The 21,682-nt window shown below is 43.6% G+C and overlaps 1 protein-coding gene across 3 annotated transcripts in view; it reads right to left on the bottom strand.

Moving 5' to 3' along the window:
- The window catches only part of LOC121936564 (myotubularin-related protein 8-like), a 36,701-nt gene extending 15,086 nt beyond the window's left edge, over positions 1-21,615 (bottom strand). Inside the window, exons 1-14 of one of the 3 annotated variants that reach the window (XM_042478895.1) lie at positions 21,497-21,600; positions 14,957-15,079; positions 13,608-13,770; positions 11,421-11,578; positions 10,451-10,579; positions 8,621-8,755; positions 7,838-7,970; positions 7,314-7,423; positions 6,979-7,104; positions 6,036-6,085; positions 4,727-4,927; positions 4,395-4,523; positions 4,120-4,246; positions 7-3,527 (exon numbers count right to left, since the gene is read on the bottom strand). In XM_042478895.1, the coding sequence (XP_042334829.1) occupies positions 3,222-3,527; positions 4,120-4,246; positions 4,395-4,523; positions 4,727-4,927; positions 6,036-6,085; positions 6,979-7,104; positions 7,314-7,423; positions 7,838-7,970; positions 8,621-8,755; positions 10,451-10,579; positions 11,421-11,578; positions 13,608-13,770; positions 14,957-15,079; positions 21,497-21,520 (1,914 nt within the window). In that variant the 5' untranslated portion in view covers positions 21,521-21,600 and the 3' untranslated portion in view covers positions 7-3,221. Of the gene's footprint in view, positions 1-6; positions 3,528-4,119; positions 4,247-4,394; positions 4,524-4,726; positions 4,928-6,035; positions 6,086-6,978; positions 7,105-7,313; positions 7,424-7,837; positions 7,971-8,620; positions 8,756-10,450; positions 10,580-11,420; positions 11,579-11,714; positions 12,121-13,607; positions 13,771-14,956; positions 15,080-21,496 lie in introns of those variants that run through there. The other 2 variants (XM_042478896.1, XM_042478898.1) reach the window with 2 other exon arrangements.
- Between the last annotated feature and the right edge of the window lie 67 nt (positions 21,616-21,682).

The following is a 21,682-nucleotide window of genomic DNA, read 5'->3' as shown; positions in this document are numbered from 1 at the left end:
TTTCTAAGAAAGTGAGGACATTTGGAAATATTGCATGGGGAATGTCTTTTGGGGCAGAAAACAAGTCCCTTAAACTTGAAGACCTACCCTTCTATTATTGCTACTCGCTTCTTGTCATCTTGTGGTTCGAACCCTTGCCAAACCAACTTGCTGCGTGTGCGGATGGACCAAGCGAAATGTACTTAAGATCGACGCAGTACAGTAGTTTAAAAAGAAGAAAGAAGGAAAACGGGATTAAAAAATTAATGTTTGAAAGAGTAGGAAGGATTAGGGATCAAGACTACAAGAGTGATAACTAAACTAGATGGGAATAAGGGGAGTGTTTGATAAAACCGAGGAGGTCGATAGTAAGAAATCGGAAAACGCAGGTTAAGAGGCAGCCCCAAAGGAACAGAAAATGACTGCTTATCTTCCTAAAAAAGGGGATTAGATTTGGAAGAAAAGCAATCATTCATCAGGCTATTGCCAAATAAAGATGGGTAGGCAGTAATATATAGGTTTTGGAGACAATAAAGATTGGTACATCAGGCTTAAAACGCAGGAGTTTAAAATCTCCGTCAGCCATTCAAGGATTCACTGCACTTAACACATCTTTTCCCAGAGAAGTTAAAGAGATAAGAGCTTTAGAGATGGTGACTACAATCCTTTCACAAAATGGAATGGATTCACCGTTCAAATGATTTCCCACAAGAATCTAAGGGAGAGGTAAGCGCTTTACAGAACATGCTGACAGTGAAATCTGAATGCAAAATCTTGGTGTACTCTACAGTGTCAGAAGATTTCGATGCTTATGATGTAGGTCATACAAGTGCTTTATTTTACTATATATATGTATGTATTTATTTTTGCATTGCCTAGTCTGCATTTGATTGGAATGTTTTCTTTCTAGGAGAATATGTGCGTTAAAAAAGTTAAATTCTGTTTTAGAAATGGTATAAGGGAAAACAGAGAAAACGGAAACTATCATTTCCACGAATGGGACTACAACATAAACAACGTCCAGTGCACATGGATTCACATCTCTATACATTTGGTCCCACTTCTGCTGGCTAATAAGTACATGTGAGTAAGTGCTGTTTTCACTTCTTCTATCAAGTCCCTGTGCTTAATATGAGTGCTTTAAGCCCTGAGTTTTCATCCACCATGAAAACTAGGTTTATTATCATCATAGCAGCAGGCATTGAAGCAAGAAAGACAGGCAGCCATACAGTGTCATAGTATACGCTCTCTTTGCTAGCATGAAAAGCAGGGCTAGGAGGAAGAGAGGCCAAATGCTATGTCCCAAGAGGCTGCTAAAAAGCACACTTATTAGAAGATCACACAAGGCAGACTCGGCACACCATACGCTATTGGTCCAGCCTTGCATGTAGAGGAAACACCCAGATGGTCCGCACATTTCTTTTCCACAAGGACAATTCTGTAGATGCTCAGCCAATATAAAATAGTCTCAAAAATCAGCTCTAAGTGCAATGGAGGAGCTGCGGAGATTCTTTCTTCTCCAATAGGTCACTTACTCAGTACAGTACGGAAGAAGCCAAAAAACAAACAACCCCACTATTCTGATTTGAGCCACACAATGCTGCCAAGACTACAGAAACCGAAGAGGGAAAGATAAAGATACATGCGCCAAGAGTATGTGAGTCACTTGGGGAGAGGCATTACTTAGCAGCTTCATTCTCCTCTATGACCCTGAGGGATTTCTGTCAAACCTCACTACTTCCGTGTAACTCCTACCCCGAGTATATGAATCAATTCAGATTTGGGATCCTCAGGCCAATTAGAAATGCAGCACAGTCGTGGTTCTTAATCTTTGATCTTCCAGGACTTTTGGACGTTGGCTCCCAGAATCCCTGACTTGACCAGGAGGGCTGGGGCTTTTGGGAATTGAAGTCCCCAAAACCTGGAGAACCAAAACTTTGAGAACCACAGTTCTAGTGTGGCAGTCCTAAGGTAGCACCAATCATCATTTTCAGCAGCAGAGTACAGACTTCTGAAGAAGTCTACCTCCATGGACCCTTCATTTCAAGGACTCCTAAGAATAGGGGAATATTTTATCTCCAGGGGCATCCATTTCCTCAGAAGAAGTGTGTTCATATTATGGATAAAGTAGCACCCTTAAATGCCACACCTTTTACCATCAAGACATTGGAAATTGGACATGCAGCACTTTGGTCCTCCAGACACTTTGGATGTCAGCTCCCTGAATTCCTAACTGCTGTGCAAGCTGTCTAGGACTTCTGGGAGCTGAAGTCCAAAACACCTGGAGGACCAGAGTCTAGGAACCACTATTTCCTGACCTTCATTCCCAGAGGAGCTTTGTGGTTAACACTAGGCAGTCCCAGTTGCCAAGGTTGGGAAAGTCACTTCCAGTAGACCTGGGACACGTGGGGAGGTTCTGGGGCAAAAATTGCTCAGGTAACTTGACCAGTGTACGAAATTAGTAAAAGCACAAGGAGATGTTAACAAGCGGTCAAGATGGCCTGGGATTAGTGCTTTAAGGCCCACTGGCCACCTTTATCTCTATTGTTGCATCGCCTATGTGCCACAAGACCATTCATTGCCATTAACACTGATGAAGAGCTAACTATCGGCAAGACGGCAATGACAGGTTCCGAACATTTAAAAAAAAAGGCAGAAATGGATCCAAAAGATGGCAGTCTTGCACATTACAGCCACAAATCACATTGCCAACAGTCGGACAGAATGCTAAATCTGTTTTTAAAAGGATCTAATTAAAAGGCACAGCTACTTACCATTTTAAAAATAAAAATAAGCAGAGGGCCAACAAAATGTGAAATTCCCATGCAAGGTGTCGCGAGCCAGCCCCAAAAGGCTTCTTTCAAATGGACTGACATTGGCACCTTTCAGTACCACCAGCTCACTCTGCTTTTGACTCCACAGATCAGGTCCTGGGTCTGTGTGGCTTTCTTTAAAAATTCTCCATGTTAAAAGAGGGCCATCTAGCCTCAGACATTAGCCACAGGAGCCATGCGTTGATGGTAGGAGAAGCCTGGCATTAACTATGGCTATTTGGGCAGTTATTTCCAGCCCCACACCCGGCTGCTCTCAAAGGGCCTACAATCTGGACCCCACTCCCTTGCCCACTTTCAAAACACAGAACACAACACTTAGCCACAGAAGTGGCTCCCTTGGCGCCAGGCCACAGCTCTTGCATGCTTTACAGCTGCTCCCTGTAACAGACACAAGATGCGCAACTCAGCTCAATGGTTCTGGAGATTTTGCCCTTGAGCGTCAAGCTGCGCAGTCCCATTGGTAGTGACGCCATCGCCTTCTGGAATGTCGAGGGGATTCACGAGGCTCTCCTTGCTCTTCAATGGATGGTCAGATCCCTCACTTTCTTTCCCTGCTATGCTGCCATTGGCCAGGAGCGCAGGAACCTCCTCACCTTCATAGTCCTGGGGAGTGTTGAGCATTGGGGATTTTGAACAGCTGGTTGAAGCAGTTGTCAGTTTGGACAAGATGGCAATCTCCTCTGGCAGGGGCAAGCCATCAGAGAGAGGCAGTTTCTGGAGTGACAGAAAGGAATCCATTTTCAGAACCAAAGCTCTTGGCAGGATCAAGGCCAGTTTGTTTCTGGGAACAATTTAAATTCAGTTCATTGCTAAACACTACAGTTCAGATAATATGAAAGTCCACGTCAGCCCAATATGTGTTTGCCTAAGGTTTGGGATCTTCAGGCAAAGGCTTTCTCTCTATCCCATTATTATCTCAGGCACATTTGATAAAAACATGGGACAGAGCCTACAATGGTGGTTGCCCCAGATTTTGGAGTACCTTCCCATGGAAAGCTAACCTGGCGCTTCTATTCTCTCCTGTTGGCAGGCAAAGACCCTTCTAGTTAGGGAGATTTTTGGATATTGACTAGTTATATAGAAGAATCTTTTAAGGATGTGTGTGCACTGGACTGTTATACTCACTGTTATGCTTTCAAATGCTTTCAAACTGTTCTATACTAGTACTGGTTTAACAGGAGAGTTAACTTAATTGTTTTTACTCTTGTGACAGGTTTTTAGCTGCATTTTGCTTTACTATCTCAGCTGCCTTGGGTCCCATATTAGCAGACAAGTGGAATATAATGAACTAATTTAAAAAACTCACGTTCTCCAGATCAGTTGCAGCATCTTCCAACTCCAATTTCTGGCTGATGCAGCCAAGGAGGTGATCCAACACGCACTGCTTTGGGTGCATCCCTTTGTCAAACCGGTTGTACATGCCACACCAGAACCTCAGAGAGAGAAAATAATTGAGAAACCTGTGAAACATTACTGTTTGTGAAGGGTAAGCAGAATGCAAATATCTTTCTCTTTCAAAAGAGGAAAACTGTATGATTTTAACAGAGCCTGCATGTTATTCTCTGTCCGTAAGAAACTTACTGGAAACTGTATGGGAAAGTGTTCGGCCACAGTTCCTGGTAAGCTGTGAATCCCTTATAGAGTGGATTTCTGAACTCTTGCTTCTTCTGAAGAAGGAACGGCCACAGGGAATGCGTCTTCTCAAAGATTCTGCAATCAATAAACAAGGAATGGTTATGGTACTCATTCATTACAGTGATGGGGAAGCTACTTTGTGCTGTGTTTGACTTTTGGTCCATGTAGCTCAGCATTATCTACAACATGAGTGGGTCAAATGTAGCTCACATAAAGCCCCATGGCATCCTAGGGGTAAAAACAAATGCCCCCAAATACTGCTGGAAATTCCAACTCACTGCAAATCTTCCCGCTCCTTATGGCAAGTGCCCAGAAAATTGCCAAACTGGCAGGAATAGATGTGATCATGAATTTCAAGAAGAAACCGCTCATTAAAAGCGAAGGCGCAAGGGAACTGTTGCATGAGCTGCCAGGTGCATTCGATGAACTGGGTGAAGACAGGAGAGACTTCCTTGGGGTCGCCTTCCAGATGGCCACACCTGGGAAGGAAGAAAAAAGGTCAATGCAGATCAGCCATTTTACACCATCTTCAACTGAAAACACATCTTAGGTCACCAGATCTGTCTCCATTGGTACACTTGCTTCTTTCCTTCCTTGCCAGAAACCAGCACCAGTCCAGGAACCACCATTTGAGTAGGGATGCTTCACCTGAGCTGTTAGCCTTGTAATTGTGTTCATTTAAGGTGATGCCAATTTATATGGCCCACTCCTAGGGTTTTCTTGGCAAGATTTATTCAGAGGTGGCTGAGAGAATGAGCTTCCATGGCTGAGCAGGGATTCAAAACCTAGACCTAGTCCAAAACACAAACCACTAAACCACACTGTCTCCCTGTCTGTCACCTTATTGCTATTCTGCTTCTAGACCTGAACTATACACACTCTTGCCACTTAAAGGAGATGAAACCACAGCCATCCCACTGTGCTTAAATCCAGTTCTATGATGCCACTGAACTGATCTATCAGTGACTGAAGTTTGTAGCCAACAATTTAGTGCCTGAACTTGCTTTCCCTCCGCACAGGTTTTCCTTTCGGTCATGTCTTTCACATTGTAAGCCTGGGGGACTGGGCTTTCTCATTTCTGATTATTTTTAAAGCTGTTCTGGGAGACCTTTTAGACAAAGAATGAGTATAACAACTAATAACACATATTTGCAAATCATGGGATAACAGTAAATGAGCTGAAGCTAAGCAGGAATGGGCATTGCCAAGAATGGCTCTGGGAACCCTTGACATGTCAAGTTCCTCAATGAGAAAACAGGACAGAAAAATTTATATGGCACTATTGAGGAGTTCAACATCATTACTGTTCTCCTTTCTCCCTTTCCTCTCCAACTGAGATATTAAAGGAGTTGTTTATTTGCTGGCTCTCGCAGAGCTGATAAGAGTAACATGGAGTGAGGGAGAAGATGAGATGGAGTTGGGGATTAATTTAATTCAGGTTTCTCTCTTCTGTTGCACCAGTTCTTGTGCACAACAGATACAAATAGACTACAGCAACTGATTAAAATCTAACTGCAAAGCTAAATGAGATTAGTAAAGGAAAGCATTTCCGCTGAGCAGATCTTAACAGACAAATCTGATTTTTACCTGTGTGCGAATTTGTGGCCCATCGCAATCCACTCCTTTTCTATCAGGACCTTTAATGTGAAAACAGAGAAACAGAAAGAAAATGAAATTACAAAGAGGATGAGAAAGGGAATTAAGTGGCAATGTTCCTGACTACTTCAGAACATTGCCTGCAGTGGCATGTAATGTACCCTTGCAGAGAAATCTGTGTCAATGGCGGCAGGAGAGGACTAACAAAGACCTTACCCTAATGTGTCCGTTTATTACAGGCAAATATTGTCTTTTTAACGTGGGAAAATATTCCAAAGTATATTAGCTACTCCACCTGATGTGGTAAAGTCCAGAATTCTACTGTCTCATTCTGGGTAACCTTTTAAATTAGCGGCCACAGGAACAGTCTGTTAATAAAGCCAAGTGGCGTTTAAAACGACTCTTGTAATATTTTTCTCTGCAGGAGAGCTTCTAAGAAGCTGCCCATGAGGAAAATAGAGTAAAACTCATTTTAAAATCCACTTTTTTATCTCTTCCAGAGGAGATCTAAGTAAGTATGTGCTCACAGATCTTTGCTCTTTAAACAAATGCATTCCTAGTTCCAACACAACAAAGTCTGTAGACAGATTTCTCCAACTTGGTACCCTCCAGAATAGCCATACCTCCCATCATGCGCCAAGCTGAGGTTAGGCCTGGGGCATGATGGGAGGTTAGGCTAAGATAGCATAACTGGCCCAGTTTTCAACCAGTGGGTTCCTGGTTCGGTGGGGACTCAAGTCCCATTCTGTGCTCTAAGACTCTCTCAGTCTCAGAGGAAGGCCATGGCAAACCATCTCTGAACAAATCCTGGCCAGAATCCCCCATGATAGCTTCACCTTAGAGTCGCCGTAAGCTGGAAATGACTTGAAGGCATACAACAACAAACATGATGTTTAAGCTGACTTTCCCATGCCCTGAGGTTCCCCTCACTTACCATGAATCCTTTAAATGTCCGATAAAAGGGATCCAGAAGGAGGCAAGCTACTGAGCACACTTGGGCTGTGCGGTCCCAGCCATCTGAGCAGTGAACTAAGACACTGGCCTTCTCACCTTTCACAGCCTACAGAATGATGAGATGACAGACAGTTTAAATAAGGCAGGGAGGAGAATGTGCCACAAATGAGTTCACCGTTTCACACCAAAACATCTGATGGTCACTCAAGCACTGAACTGTGTAATGCCAGGGTACAGCAAGCATGGCATAGTGGTCTGAGCACTGGACTATGACTCCAGAGACCAGGGTTTGAATCCCAGCAATCCACACATTACCTTTGCAAGAAAGACCCCGGCATCCATCACAGCTTTAATGTGCCGTAACCAGCCAGAGTTCTCCAGGCCCGTCAGAAAGTCACTCATTGAAGGAGATTTTGTTTCACACACTAAGGGAACAAAAGAAGACATCTGGGTAAAAAATAACAGCGTTGCTCTAAGAGAAGCAAAACTCCAGAAAGTCCAGGAAAACCGCAAGAACGTACCCTTATAGCAAGCATCCTGTAAGAAGGCAGTCAATGGCTTTCAGGACAGTTGCTGGTGAATTCGCTCTGCCTTTTAGTTGTAACTAAAGGGAGCTTTCCAGGGTGTTGAACTTACAGCAAACCATAACACCATCTATCAATTCCTGGTACATGATAAGCCAAGAAATAGATATTTACTCTGCTAATTTCTTTCTACTCCTCCCGCCTTCCAGTATACAGGCTTTTACGCTTACAAGATCTGCTTATCTGATAGCAAATTGGTTAAGCACAACTAGTCACTGCGAACAACCAACCAAAGAGAAAACCAAAAGCACACACCTTCTAAAAGCTTCTGCAGGCTGCTCCTCATTACATGGATGTTTTCAATACCAATGAATTTGAAACGGATGTTGTCATAGTTGTCAACATTCTCATAGCCCTTCCCAGCAGCTCGGTTGGCCATGGCATTTAACTGGAAGAATCAAGTGGTAAAAGGTTATGAACGGCACTTCATCACTTACGGATTTGCTCACTCACCCAGCAGGCGAAGGAAGATGCTACTCCCTAAATGTTGCTGAACTTTTGAAAATTATTGTAAGCCACCTTGAATTTCATCTTGGGAGAAGATTAGATATAAATTCAATGAATTAATGAAGAAAGAAATAAACAACTCCCAGCAGCCCTAACCATCATAGCCAATGCTGAGGAAAGTTGGGAATTGCAGTGTAAGAACACCTAGAAGACCTCACAATTCCCACTGTTCCCTAAGCACTGTTTGAGAAAGGTCAGCTGAAAAGAAGCCCTTTTATCCTATCTGCAGCATGTAAGAAGTCATAGAATCATAGAGCTGGAGGGGACCACAAGGGCCATCTACTCCAATGCACAACTACACAACAAAAGCACCCCTGAAAGATGCCCATCCAAATGGTTTGAATGTTGTTAAGAGTTTGGCTTCACTCTAACATGTGTGTTTTTAGATATATTGTACTTATTTTAAATTGAGTCCCAATTTTTTGGGAAAAGGCGATTATAACTAGAGCAGATGGTAGCAGTGATGATGAGGATGATGTAGCGGTAGAAAGGCAAATCGTGCGAGCACCACAGATTCCTGCAAAGTGATACCTTTGGCCTCGTGTCTACAACATACATGAACGGGCTTCCAGGGTTGGCTTCCCTAATGGCCTGCAGCAGCTGTTCATCCTCCAGGCAGCGAGCATTAAACCCCGACAAGGGCTGGCTACATCGGCAGATGGCAGCCTGAAACACACAAGAAGGAGCCACAAGTCACAGAGAAAACGTTTCCAAGTACAGAATCAACAACCATCCAGGTATTTACTCTCCTCCAGGTCCTACAATATTGTAACAGCGCCAATGCCAGAAACCTTGCTCAAGGACCTATTAAGAGGAAAGCTTTTGGAATGGGCTGTGGGACTGTGCTTGCATCCACATTGCAGAAATGTTCTGGGTTGACACCAGTTTGCCTACAATGACTCAATGCTATGGAATCCTGTAATTTTGTGAGACATTTAGCCAGTTCTGTCAGGGAGCTCTGGTGCCACAACAAACTACAGTTTCCCAGAATTTCATAGACACGGCAGGTAAAGTGGTGTCAAACCAGATTAATTCTGAAGTGTGGATACAGCCTGTGTGGCTCTCTCCATTCTGTTGGACTGCAACTTCCAGCATTCTTCTACACTGGTCACCCTGCCTGCAAGTTGGAGCCCAACCAATCTGGAGGGTCACACAATTCCCACTTCTGTTTTAGGAGGCAAACATTTGAGGTACACAGATGATGAAGATATGTGTGTGTGTGTAGGAGAGATATAGTTAAATGTGTATTTGTGTGGAGGAAAGAGAGCTTTACATACCATCCAATACCATTTGGACTTAACACTGGTTCCAAATCTATATGAGGACTTTTTTCTAAAAGAAGGTTTAGGTTTTGATCCTTTCAAATAAAACCAGAACTCCAGACAATGCCTTTGTTAGGGCCAAATAAAACTCAAACTCATTAAGAGAAGAGGTACAAAGATCACAAAAGGGGAAGGAGCTGAAACGTCAGCCCTGGTTAGTACTTAGATGGGAGACCGCCAGTGAATACCGAGAGCTGTAGTCTAAATTCAAAGGAAGGCAATGGCAAATCATCTCCTATTATTCTATTAAATCACTGGAGTCACCATGAAGTACATACATATACAGCTAGTTTTATTTTTACATGTTCTTTCAGATAAGGAAATAATACCATTTCAGGAAATAAGACCATCATATCCATTAACCCCCTCTGGCTTTTAAAGCATCTATTTACTGCAACCCATTGCTCCTCTCCCACATTGGTGGCAATGTTAAAGCAGCTAGAGTAGGCCAAAGGAAGTCTCCCCAGGAAAAGAAATTCAATTGCGAAATGATTTTGCCCACACTTGAACCAAGGGCACTGCACAGCCAGCAAAGTTTAAAAACTCAGAAGTCAGCATTTTATTCCACAGCGAGTTCCACTTAATCTAGTATCTTTGTTAAAAATAAAACCAGCAAACCCCACCCTTTCTGTTCCAAGCTATTTCCTTTGACTCAAAACATTCAGATTAACAGAAAAGAGAGATGGAATTAGCTAAAGAAGCCTCAGCACAGTCAGGCTTCATCATTTTAAGAAGCAGAAGGGTGTAACTTTTGAAAGTGATGTACACAAACTGGACTTCCTGGGACAGTTTTACGCAAGACTCGGTTGTGGATGGAGGAGGCTTATTGCTATCAATATGGATTTCAGCAAGTCCCTCACTCTCCTTGACCTAGGGACCACATGGCAGAGCTTGGAAATGTTCTTTCCCTGGACTACAACTCCCAGAGACCCTCAGCCAGCAATGTCACAAGCCACTTGTAGTCGTCTCAAGCAACTTTGTTGAAAACGTCCTGGGAGGCAGAGCAAACCCCATAAAGAATAGAACATGCATGACTAACATTATTCTCTTTGTAGAAGTAGGAAAGCACTGGTATCCGACCTCGGCTTCGAAACTTTGAACTTCCCAGCACCATCGCCCTGGTAGCGGCTTTAGGCACCACTAGTTCCGGGGAGTATGTGTTGCAGACCTAAAAACCAGTAACAGGAGAGAGAGGACTCAAATCTTAAATTATTCATTGGTGTGATATTAACTGGCTGGAGCATTTATTACAGATCTGCAACTGAGCGCTTGCTAACTATAATAAACCCTGCGCTGCTATTAAAGCAAAATTAGCTGCGAGCGCTGGACAAAAATCAGTAGTATTTATTCATAACTAGCATCTATAACATACCACTGCTGAAAATAACTAACGCAAACCAACAAAATATAACCAGTGTCTCCTTTCTAAATTTGACCCCACAACAGGAAGGCCAAGCATAAAAATCGGTTATGATCTAACTGCGCATGGGTTTGCTAAAAGTTACATTCTCTTGGAGATCCAAGGCTGGCTTGAATCAAAAGCAGGACCTTTTGAATGTAGCCCCACAGTTGCACTGATCTACTAAAATGCTCACCAAATCCCAACATTGTATGCCTTCGGGAGACATTATAGTACTCTACATGAAGTCTGCTGACATCATATTTAAAGACTATCTTCACTAGGTAACTAGGACTATCACTTCACTGTTCATTCCAGATGATCAGTGCTTTCAATGGAAGTACAGGACCTGAGTGTTTTGAATTCTGGATATTTTTGGATTTTGGAACCTGTATTTATATGCCTATCCATAATGAAATATTGTGGAGAAAGAATCCAAGTCTAAATGCAAGATTCATGTTCGATTAAATAAATCTTCCCACAGAAACTTATAAGTAAAAATAAAAATAATATAAATTAAATCCTTGATACATCGATGTGAAATTATACTGAAACATATATGAGTATATTGCACTAATCTACATTAATCTGTTATACAGGCAAGAATTACCTCGTACTCCTTGTTGAAATCAGTAATTTCCCAGTAATCATTGGGGATTCCCATCCTCTGGTAATCGACTTTGACATCTATCAAGTTCCAGCCTGCTTCCCGATTGTCTTTGGGCATTTTGGGATTGTAAGAGAATGCATAAAGCTCCTCAGGTTTCACTGAAACACAAAAGGACCCATTTTAAGGGGGTTTGGGGGGCAGGGGACAGATCTTAGCATCCAATTCATGCCAGAATCTTTAGGAAAAATCAGAAATGCACAAGCAAAAGGTAGAATTAGGAGCTGCCTTTCTTACATTTCTATTTGATCCTAATGTATAGGCATTCTAACAACTTGTCTTTTAACAATTTGTTCTTCGTATGTGGACTCTTGTTTGCTTTGGCCTCTGAAGGGGCCTTGGCCCCTGCAGCTGCTGAGAGGCCACGATCCAACTGCCAGGGCTGTGGTTTCTGTGGGAGAAAGAAGCATCCAAGCATCATGCCCAGGGCTCAGCGCATAGTGAGAGGCCTTCCTTTTATTCCAGATGCCACTGCTCTGGCTTTCCAGGGAGAGAAGAGCAGCCAGGCACAGTTCCATCATGCCTGGGCCACAGCAGTTCATGAAAGGCCCTCCTTCTAAGTTCCAACTACCATTACTATGGACTCTGCTGGACTTAGGATAGCATCACGCTATACTGTTACAGTGCTGTTATTCCACTTTAAATGTTATGGCTGCCGCCTATGAAATCCTGGGGTTTGCAATTTAAGAAGGGGCATTTAGGATTCTGGTGCAGTGGTTTGGGCATTGGACCGTGACTCTGGAGACCAGAGTTCAAACCCTGACTTGACCATGGAAATCACGCTATTTCAGCCTCAGAGGATAGCAATGGCAAAACCTCTCTGAAGACACTTGCCAAGAAAACCCCATGATAGAGTCATCTTAGGGTCACCATAAGTCAGAAATAACTGGAAGGCAAACAACATACACATATTTAGCATTCTCAGCCAGAGATCTTTTAGGCCTTGCTAAACTATCAACCCCAGAATCCCACAGGAGGCAGCCATAGCAGTAAAAGTGCAATAACAGCATTATAACAGTGTAGCATGACATTACCCTTAATCCTGTCTCCCACTGTCATTCCCTTTCCCTTACGTTCCGTGTTTTATTTAGGCTGTAAGCTTGAGGGCAGAGAACTGTCAAATTAATGATGTTTAAGCCACCCTGAGACACTTCTTATCTGAAGGGCAGTGTATAATTATGCTCAATATATCAATAATGTTGCTGAGCCATGAAAATACATTCTCAAGCTATTTGCCCACCAGACGTTTACTAGTGTCCCATCATAGCTAATCCACACAGGCCTATGGGAAGTTATATTGTCACTAAAGGAAAGAGAACCAACATTTTACAAAGCTTCTCTGCCTAGTCATTTGAACTTAATGTTACCAGGCTTCAGTGAAGGAGCTGTTTGCAATCTCTTCTCCAGGGACACTTGTCCTTCCTCTTAGGAATAGGGCTCATTATCTACAACTTGTAATAAAAAACAATGTGGCTGTTAACTAATATAACCCCCAAAATGGAATATACCACATTTCCACTCATCTCCTCCGAGGCTAGAACTTTTTGTAGCGATGTTCTCAGATTCATTGGCAAAAGGATGGTTCCTTATGTTGAGACCAACTCCTCTCCATCCTTCTCTGCTCTCTGCCTTCCCAGCTTTCTCCTTTCTCACATGCAAATCCAATCAATAACTCATCCAGCCGTCTCTCAAGGCAATGGGCTCCTGAGAGAGACAGATTGGGCTCTGCCAGCATCTGATAAAATAGCCTGATTTACCAAACAGGTAATTTTCAACTGTCAGTCACGCACTAGGAAATAATGAGTAATTATATGCTTTCTGCCTGTGAAGGAACAGAACCAGAACAAAACTAGGAGATCTCTGGCAGGAGTAGAGGCTAGGCCACTAAAAAATTCACGGAGGGACAAGTGCCTTTCAACACTTGGTCATGAGAGGTACTCTGACCTCACCAGTATTAGGCCTAAAGTGCAACATTTAGGCAGGGGGCTGGATAAGACGGCCCTTCCAGCCCCTTCCAACTCTTACGATTCTATGATTCCTAACCAGCATGAGCAATGGAGTCAGAGTTAAGTGCAAAAGAGAAAGGGAACTTTTCAAACGATATGGAAACATGCCATGTTTCACCGCTACCTGGCTGGCAGAGTTTCAGCAAGGAGGTGTACACTTCGTGGCAGTCCCTCTCTTGCCCGATAACAAAGTGAGCCACTCGGAAGTTCTTGCAATGGATTAGCAGCGGGCATCCAGATGCGGTCAGAGGCAACTTCTCCACAGCCGCAATGTGATGGTGAAGAATCTGTCAAAAACAGGAAGGGAGATAGATGATGAGGAGGCGATTCAGAGCTTTCTGCCTGTGAACGGCATGAATCTCTGGTGCCAAATAGGGGGAAGTGGTTTTCAAGCACTAAAGTCGAAAGAGGCCATTCACATGGAAACCAGCAACTGTTTGAATGTTTTAGAGTAACCAAACAGTCAGGACTTATTACTCAGACTTGCCTCTCAGTGTGAAAGATCTCGTAATTTGACTTCTAGGGAGTGAAAGCTTGCAGCTAGGCTACCAGAAGCCCCGGGCGTCCATATTGTTTTATTAAAGATGATTCATTTCATAAACGTGCATTAAAGCTGGGATGATGCAGAGGCTTTGAATCAGGCGTATCAACAGCCCCTTCCCCGGGGTAAATGTCTCCAGGCAGGGGTGCTTTATAGAAGCCGATTCCTTCTTTTTAATGTGAAGGTACAAATGACTAAGTGAGGGTTGTGTGGGCAGACAAGCTAGGAAGGAAATTTGCAGCCTGGCAATATCTCTTTTTCCCCCCCTGGGGGAAGGCTAATTTGCCAGGCTGTTTTAAAACTTTTCCCTTTTATGAAATGAAGTAAACCTAGTACAAAAATACTTATCCGTTGACCCGTGGATAAGCCAACTCCTCTAAAGAAACCTTGCTAAGAAAGCCCTACCAGAGGGTGGCCATGTTGGAGCCAGTGTGATGGTCTGTGTTGGACTAGGAGACCAGGGTTCAAATTTCTGCTCAGCCATGAAAAATCAGCAGGTGATTTTGGGCAAGTCCCACTCTCTCAACCTTAAGAGATGACCATGTCAAACCTCCTCTAAAGGATACTGGTCAAGAAAATCCATGACAAGAGTTGCTGCAAGTCAGTGTCAATGTGAAGACACATAACACACGCATGCACTTTGAACAGGACTAAAGAGAAGACATGAATGCCTCCATGTCCTATCTGTGGGTTATCTGGATGTATCTGGAAGACCACTGTTGAAAACAGGATACAGTACTTGATCCTTGAACCACTAGGGCTCTTCTTACCTCCTAATGTTCACTGTGCGCTTATCTGATAAAGCCCAAACACACCACTGCGTTTCATAGATTTCACAGAAATATGGAAGTCTCCACAGCCCTTATAATTTCACAAGATGTCCCCAGTTTATGTTTCTTTGTCACCAAACTAGTGCTACACTTGGACATTACCCATGTCTCCTTTCGGACTTCAGCTGAAGCATCAACATAGATCAGGTGAGTGGCGGTCAAGTACAACGTTCCATTTGCTGCCTTTCTGTTGGTGTAACGGTCTAGCAACTTGACATTTTCTACCTGTACATTAGAAACAGAAAGGGGGAAAAAAGAGAGAGGATGAATGAACTAGTGAGATCATATCTAACGGAGCTGTAATACAACACTGTACATTGTAATAAACTAATGTGAAAGTTATTTCAGCTGCTCAGATTGAGGCACAGTCTTTGAATTTAAAGGCATGTAAATTGCAATTTCTTGACTGGCTATTTGTGCAAACAACATTATTGTTAACGATTCAGCAAAACCCACAAGCAGCGATACCTTTATTGGACCAACTCCGAAGCATAATGTGCAAGCTTGCAAAGCTTCACTGGCTTCTTCATCAGGCAAAGATGTTAAAAATCACACAGGAGGAAAAGGATGATACTGTTAGAGAGTCATAGGCCTACCTTCTGTCTGAGATGTTGTCAATTAAGACAGTACTGAGGGATTTCAATGCTGGCAGAGACCACTCCTCTTATTGGCCACGTAAGGACTAGAGACAAAGAGTAATAAAGAAAAACTGGCTGTAAAATAAAAAGTAATTGCTGCTAATGGAGCTGAATTTTATTACCTACCTTTTATGGCTCTGTCTCTAGTCCTCAGCTGGCTAATAAGGGGGCTGGATAACTGGCTAACGCAACATGCATTTTTAATTGTTTCCAAGTAATGTATTAAAATCAATGTTTTAAGTGGATTTGTTTTGATTTGTTTGCTTGTTTCTTACTTTTTAAACTTGGGTACCATACACTGCTTTAGCTATTTAATTTTCAACTGTATATAATTATATTGTATGTAAAATGAATACATAAATCGACCGAGCAAAGCGACTTTAGATTTCCCTTGTGAGATAAACGTGGCCAAGCTCGTATGTTTTGAAATTTTAAATCCAGCAAGATGTGCTGGGCTCAGGTTTTGGCAGGAAAGAAGGAAGGAAGGAAGGAAGGAGAGGGAGGAAGAAAAAAGAACTGACATTTTAGTTCTTCTCTCTTTCGTGGTACGGGTTCAGTACAGAGCCTGACACGTTCCCAGCCTTTCTGCAAAGCTGAGAACCAGCAAAACAGGAAACCGAGGGAAGCGTTCGGCTCGTCGTGATACGGCAAGGAGGAGAGATCCAAAGTTCCCCCCCCAAAACCGAACGCCTGGTTATTATTCATTCACGCAGCTTCTGGTTTTCTGATCTGTAGCACTCGGATAAAAGGCAATGAAGTTCAAGAGCATTTGCATTTGGGTTCCTTGTTCTTCAAATAAGACTTCTGGTGCATAGATGAAAGCGATATAAACTTTTAGAAGTCACCAATCCTTTAAAGGAAAGTTACACGTTTAAATGCATTCATACAATAATATTCCATAATGGATTCTGAGACACAACAAGAATATCCCCATCGTGCCCTAAATGGAGACAAAACAGATCAAGCAAAAATGGTGCTTGCTACACGTCTCAACCTCCAACAACCAAGATCTTGAAGAATGCCTTTCATGCCAACCTCAGGCTTCCAGGAAAGAGAGAAACAGATGCAGCACAATGCTCAAATGAATGCCTTAATCATTAGAAAGTATTGAGTTCAAATCCTCTCCCTACCATGAATTCCCTGCTGACCTCCACATCTCTCAGAGGTCAAATAAATGATTTATTTCAGATGGCTTCTCTGAAGAACTGAATTTTAATGTTTTAAATCAGTGTTTGCAATGGCCTAAAGATAGCAAGGCAATCCACGAGATGCACGTTTAATACTCGAAAATTGCTGAATGGATGCCAAGGGGTGTTATAAAAACCCAGATAACGGAACATCCGATGCTAAAGACAGAATAGCTGGGCAGTTTGGACATTGGCTCCTCATCCTACAAAAAGCGATCCATGCATCATCCACAGTCCCGGCTCAGGGTAGGATTAGCATGTCAGCCTCATTAACCACAATGCATCCTTGTGGCTGCTGAAAGCACCAGACTAAACCAACATTTCACATTACGGAAGGGTTCAATGCAACTTCTTCATAGACAAAGCGAAAGGTCAGTCATCTAGAAAGGAACCGCATCCATTTCTCCAACAGGTTCTGATTTTGTCCCACGTTTCTCAAGCCATCGGAAAGTTGAAAAGGAATGAGAAACATACACAGAAATCCCAAACACCCTCACTTCTCATCACAGACTTTGCATGGATTTATTTTAAATCACCACTGAACACATTTATTTTAAATGATGGTAGGAACATTAACAACCTAAGATACACAGACGACACAATACTACTAGCAGAAACCAACAAGGACCTGGAACAATGACTGAAGAAGGTCAAGGAGGAAAGCGCCAAGGTAGTCTTAAAAACTAGGATTGGGAAGGGCAGTTAGGAAAGAACCGGACAAGATCCTAAAGTGAAAAGCCTATAACTCTGAAGACTAAAGTGAGAGTAGTTCAAGCCATCATATTTCCCATCACTATGTACAGATATGATAGTCAAATAGTGAAGAAGGCCGATAGAAGGAAAATCAACGCATTTGAGATGCAATGCTGGAGAAGATGGCCGAGGATCCCATGGATGGTCAAGAAGGCAAACAAATGGGTCCTTGAACAGATCAAGCCTGAACTTTCCCTGGAAGCCAAGATGATAGAGATGACATTGTCATACTTTGGGCACATCATGAGAAGGCAAGACTCAGTATTAAAGACAATAATGTTATTAGGAAAGGTAGAAGGTAGCAGAAAGAGAGAATAACTACATGCCAGATACTTAAGACTGGATGAGGGAGGACCCAGGAGACAAGATCTTATAACCGCAAATGGAGGACAAGGCCCTGCAAAATTGTGCAAAATGCAAATGGTGAATTTTAAATGATGGATTTTAAATGGGAATTGTTTTTATTTGTATGTCTTGTTTGTCTATAAACTGATGTGTGTTTCAACTGATGTTGTTTGTTAGCTGTTGTGGTTGTCCCTCATCTCGATCCACGGAGGTAAGAAAGAAAAAGAAGCACAACAAGAAGGACATTCAAGGAAAATGCAGAGAGATGTTGTAGCACCTTTGAGACTAACTGCAAGAAAGCAATTGGCAGCATGAGCTTTCATAGATCTCAGTCTACTTTCTCTGAGGTGTGATGTCTATGAAAGCTCATGCTGCCAATGTCTTTCTTTCAGTGAGTCTCAAAGGTGCTACAAGAGCTCTCTATGTACTGATTCTATAGACTAACATGGCTATATCTTTGAATTAAAAAAAAATGTAGGCGATTACAAAATAAGAGCCAAAATCACTAATATAAATGCAAACACAAGTTTCTCAGCCATGCTCAAAATGGAGGACATGCTGAAATTCCTCCTGGACAAAAGGCTGAAATTCAGGGGGGGCATTCACACTCAGTTTTTCGTCCCGATGAGATGCGGATCGCTACTCAGGGAAAAACCCAATATTGAATATTGCGGGTTAAGTGGGGTTTGGGGTACCTCCCCCTCCAAAAAAAAAGTGCACTAAGTGCATTTGGGGCAAGTGTGAACCCCAAGAAAATGACCCAGATCCATCCTGGATTGTTTTTGTAGTGTGAATAGCCTCTAGGACATGTTCTGGAAAAGGAGGACAGGGAATCTTGGAGAAGTCGCATCCACAGAGTCACCATGAGTCAAAGTCAGTGTGAGGGCAGTGAGCAAGCTTGGTTTTCTGCTGCTCCAGAGAACAGGACCTGGAGCAATGGATGCAAGCTACAGGAAAAGAGATCCCAGCTCAACATTAGGAGGAACTTCATGACAGTAAGGGCTGTTCAACAGTGGAACACACTCCTTCCCTGGAGTGTAGTGGAGTCTCCTTCCCTGGAGGTCTTTAAACAGAGGCTGGATGGCCATCTGTCAATGGGGATGCTTAGATTGAGAGTTCCTGCATGGCAGAAGAATGGGGTTGGACTGGATCAGGGCCCTTCTTGGGGTCTCTTCCAACTCTAGGATTCTATGATTCTATTCTAACAAGAGCAGCGACAACAAAGCTTTGTACCAAGCTGCTAGCAATGTTCCTTTATTTTCTTAGTAACTAATTTGCTCCAGCAACATTCATAAGCCCAAAGTGGCTCTGAGAGTTAATGATTCCCTGCGTAGGCATTCCACTTGGCTTTGGTTACTCTCTTCATCCCCATGAAAAGAAAGTACATAAAGCCAGCTAGATGTTCAGAATAGGCTTGAAATCTTTCCGCTTCAACTATTAGGAAAGAAAATCCCCCTCAAAAGCCGAGCTGAGCTCTACTTTGAAGATAAATCAGCAATAAAGCAACAGGTGAGGGCTGTAAATTCCAGCATAACACAGTCATTTCTCAAGGCGGACGATTACCCTTCGTGGATGTAATATTTACACAACAGGAGTAAGATAAGAGTAGACAAACAAAACCTCCGGGGTGTCACTGGCTTCGGAGTGAAAGGATATAATGGAAATATTGGCAGCGATAGATCAGAAAATAATAAGGCTGTGTCTGAGCCAGAAATGGTGCAATCGCTGGCGTTTTAAGACTTCGTCTGGTACCAAAAAGTGACACACATCACTGCTGTAAGTTAAGATTTATGATGGTAAATGATGCAGCTGGTGGGAAGTCGAAGGCTTTCATGGTCGGCATCCATAGTTTTGATGGGTTTTGGGGAGCTATGAGGCCGTGTCCTGTGGCTTTGGCATCTTCAGAGAATGCTAACATGGAAGGGAGTGGGATATATATATATATATATATATGCTGTTGGTTGAGAGGAAGTAGTTTACATGTTTATCTGTATATCGTTCTGTTGTTGAATGGCAAGACCTCTCAGGGGGTCTATTTCATTCATGACCTGTTGTCTCCTGGGAAACCCCCTGACCCTGGGTGGTTTTCATTTGCATTTGCTGGGTCTGGACTGGCAGACAAACCTTGTTTACTTTCAGGGTTTCTTCTTTCCTGTTGACATTCTGCGGGTGTTTGTGGATTTCCATGGCTTACCTGAGCATCCTGACCCGATAGTTGTTGGCAGGGTCCAGAATTTCAGTGTTTCCAAGCACCATTTTAGGGCCAAGGTGGTTTAAAATGTGTTTGGCTACTGCTGACTTTTCTGGCCGACCCAGTCTGCGCTGTCTCTTGTATTCCTTGATTCGCGTTTGGACGTCTGGTGGTCCCTATGTAGACTTGTTCGCTGAGCGCAGCGTTTGCTGGATTTTCTGGATCGGTTTGTAAACCATTTGGAGGCTGTGTTTCCTCACCGGTTTCCCTATTACGTCTGCGACTCCTTTGATGAATGAATGGATACCTTCCCTCTGGGATTGAATGCTGTGCTCAGCGAAGGATGAGAGAGACTCCAGACAAGTCTACATAGGGGCCACCAAACACAGCATCCAAAAGTGAATCAAGGGACAAGGGAGGCCTTGCAGACAGAAAATCATCCGTAGCAGAAGATGTTATAAACCATCCTGGGCTTAAAATGCTGAAATTCGGTTTGGCTGCCAGTCCTGAAAAACGCCAAAACCAAGATGCGAATGAGGAACCACCCAGAGTCAGTGCTTTCCCCCCCGTAGGCAATGGATCATTAAGCATCCCACCTGGAATAATACTGTGTCCAGTTCTGGGCCCCACAATTCAAAAAGGACGTTGAGAAACTGGAGCCATGTGTCCAAAGGAGGGAGAACAAAATGGTGAAGGGTCTGGAAACCATGAAGCCCTTTGAGAAGAGACTCAGGGAGCTGGGGGTGTTTAGCCTGAAGAAGAGAAGGTTAAGGGGTGACATGAGAGCCCTGTTTAAATACTTGAAGGGATGTCATGTTGAGGAGGGAGCAAGCTTGCTTTCTGCTGCTCCAGAGACTAGGACCCAATGGAGCAATGGATGCAAAGTATAGGAAAAGAGATTCCAGCCCAACATCAGGAGGACCTTCCTGAGAGTAAGGGCTGTTTGACAGTGGAAGACACTCCTTCCTTGGAGGTCTTGAAGCAGAGGCTGGGATGCTTGGACTGAGAGTTCCTGCATGGCAGAAGAAGGGGGTTGGACTGGATCAGGGCCCTTCTTGGGGCCTCTATAATGATTCCATAAGTAAAGGACACCTTGCCATTCAACATCAGAGCAATGCACAGCTGAACAGGATGCATAGTCTATACCCCGCTCTCTTCCATGGCAGCGTTCTCTGAAGATGCCAAAGCCACGGCTGCCGGAGAAGCCCCCCCAAAACATGGCCAGAGAGACCCCTGACCCACAAGTCCCTGCAAATCCCAGGACTAAATGTACATTGAGCCCTTAAAGCGGCGTCGAACTGCATTAATTCCACAGTGCAGATGCACCTGAGGGATTCCTATGGAACCCTGGGAGCTGTAGTTTTCTGGGGCACCGCAGACAGAGAGGCTCAATACCTCACCCCAAAACTACAAATCCCAGCATTGAACAGCCGTGGAGCCATAATGGCGGTTAAAAAGCGGGGCCAAGCCTCGTTAATTCCGCCCCCAAGGCGCTCTGCCCATGCTCAGAGGCCCCTTCGTCGCCTACCTTGGGAGTGGTGATGTGCTCCATGACCGCTTGCTTCTCTTCCCTCGCTTCAGCCGGGCAGGCCTCGCTCCCGCCCCGACTTCGACGCCAAGCCTCGCGAGAACAGCTCGCGTTCAAGTACGGAGATCCCGCACCTGCGCAGAGGGAGGACGTGAAGCTTCAGGCGCCATGCTGAATGAGGGCACT

This window comes from Sceloporus undulatus, chromosome 7 (assembly GCF_019175285.1).
Source record: "Sceloporus undulatus isolate JIND9_A2432 ecotype Alabama chromosome 7, SceUnd_v1.1, whole genome shotgun sequence".
Classification (NCBI taxonomy): domain Eukaryota; kingdom Metazoa; phylum Chordata; class Lepidosauria; order Squamata; family Phrynosomatidae; genus Sceloporus; species Sceloporus undulatus.
Note: the sequence above shows the minus strand (reverse complement) of the source record. Positions and strands in the feature narration are given on the sequence as shown.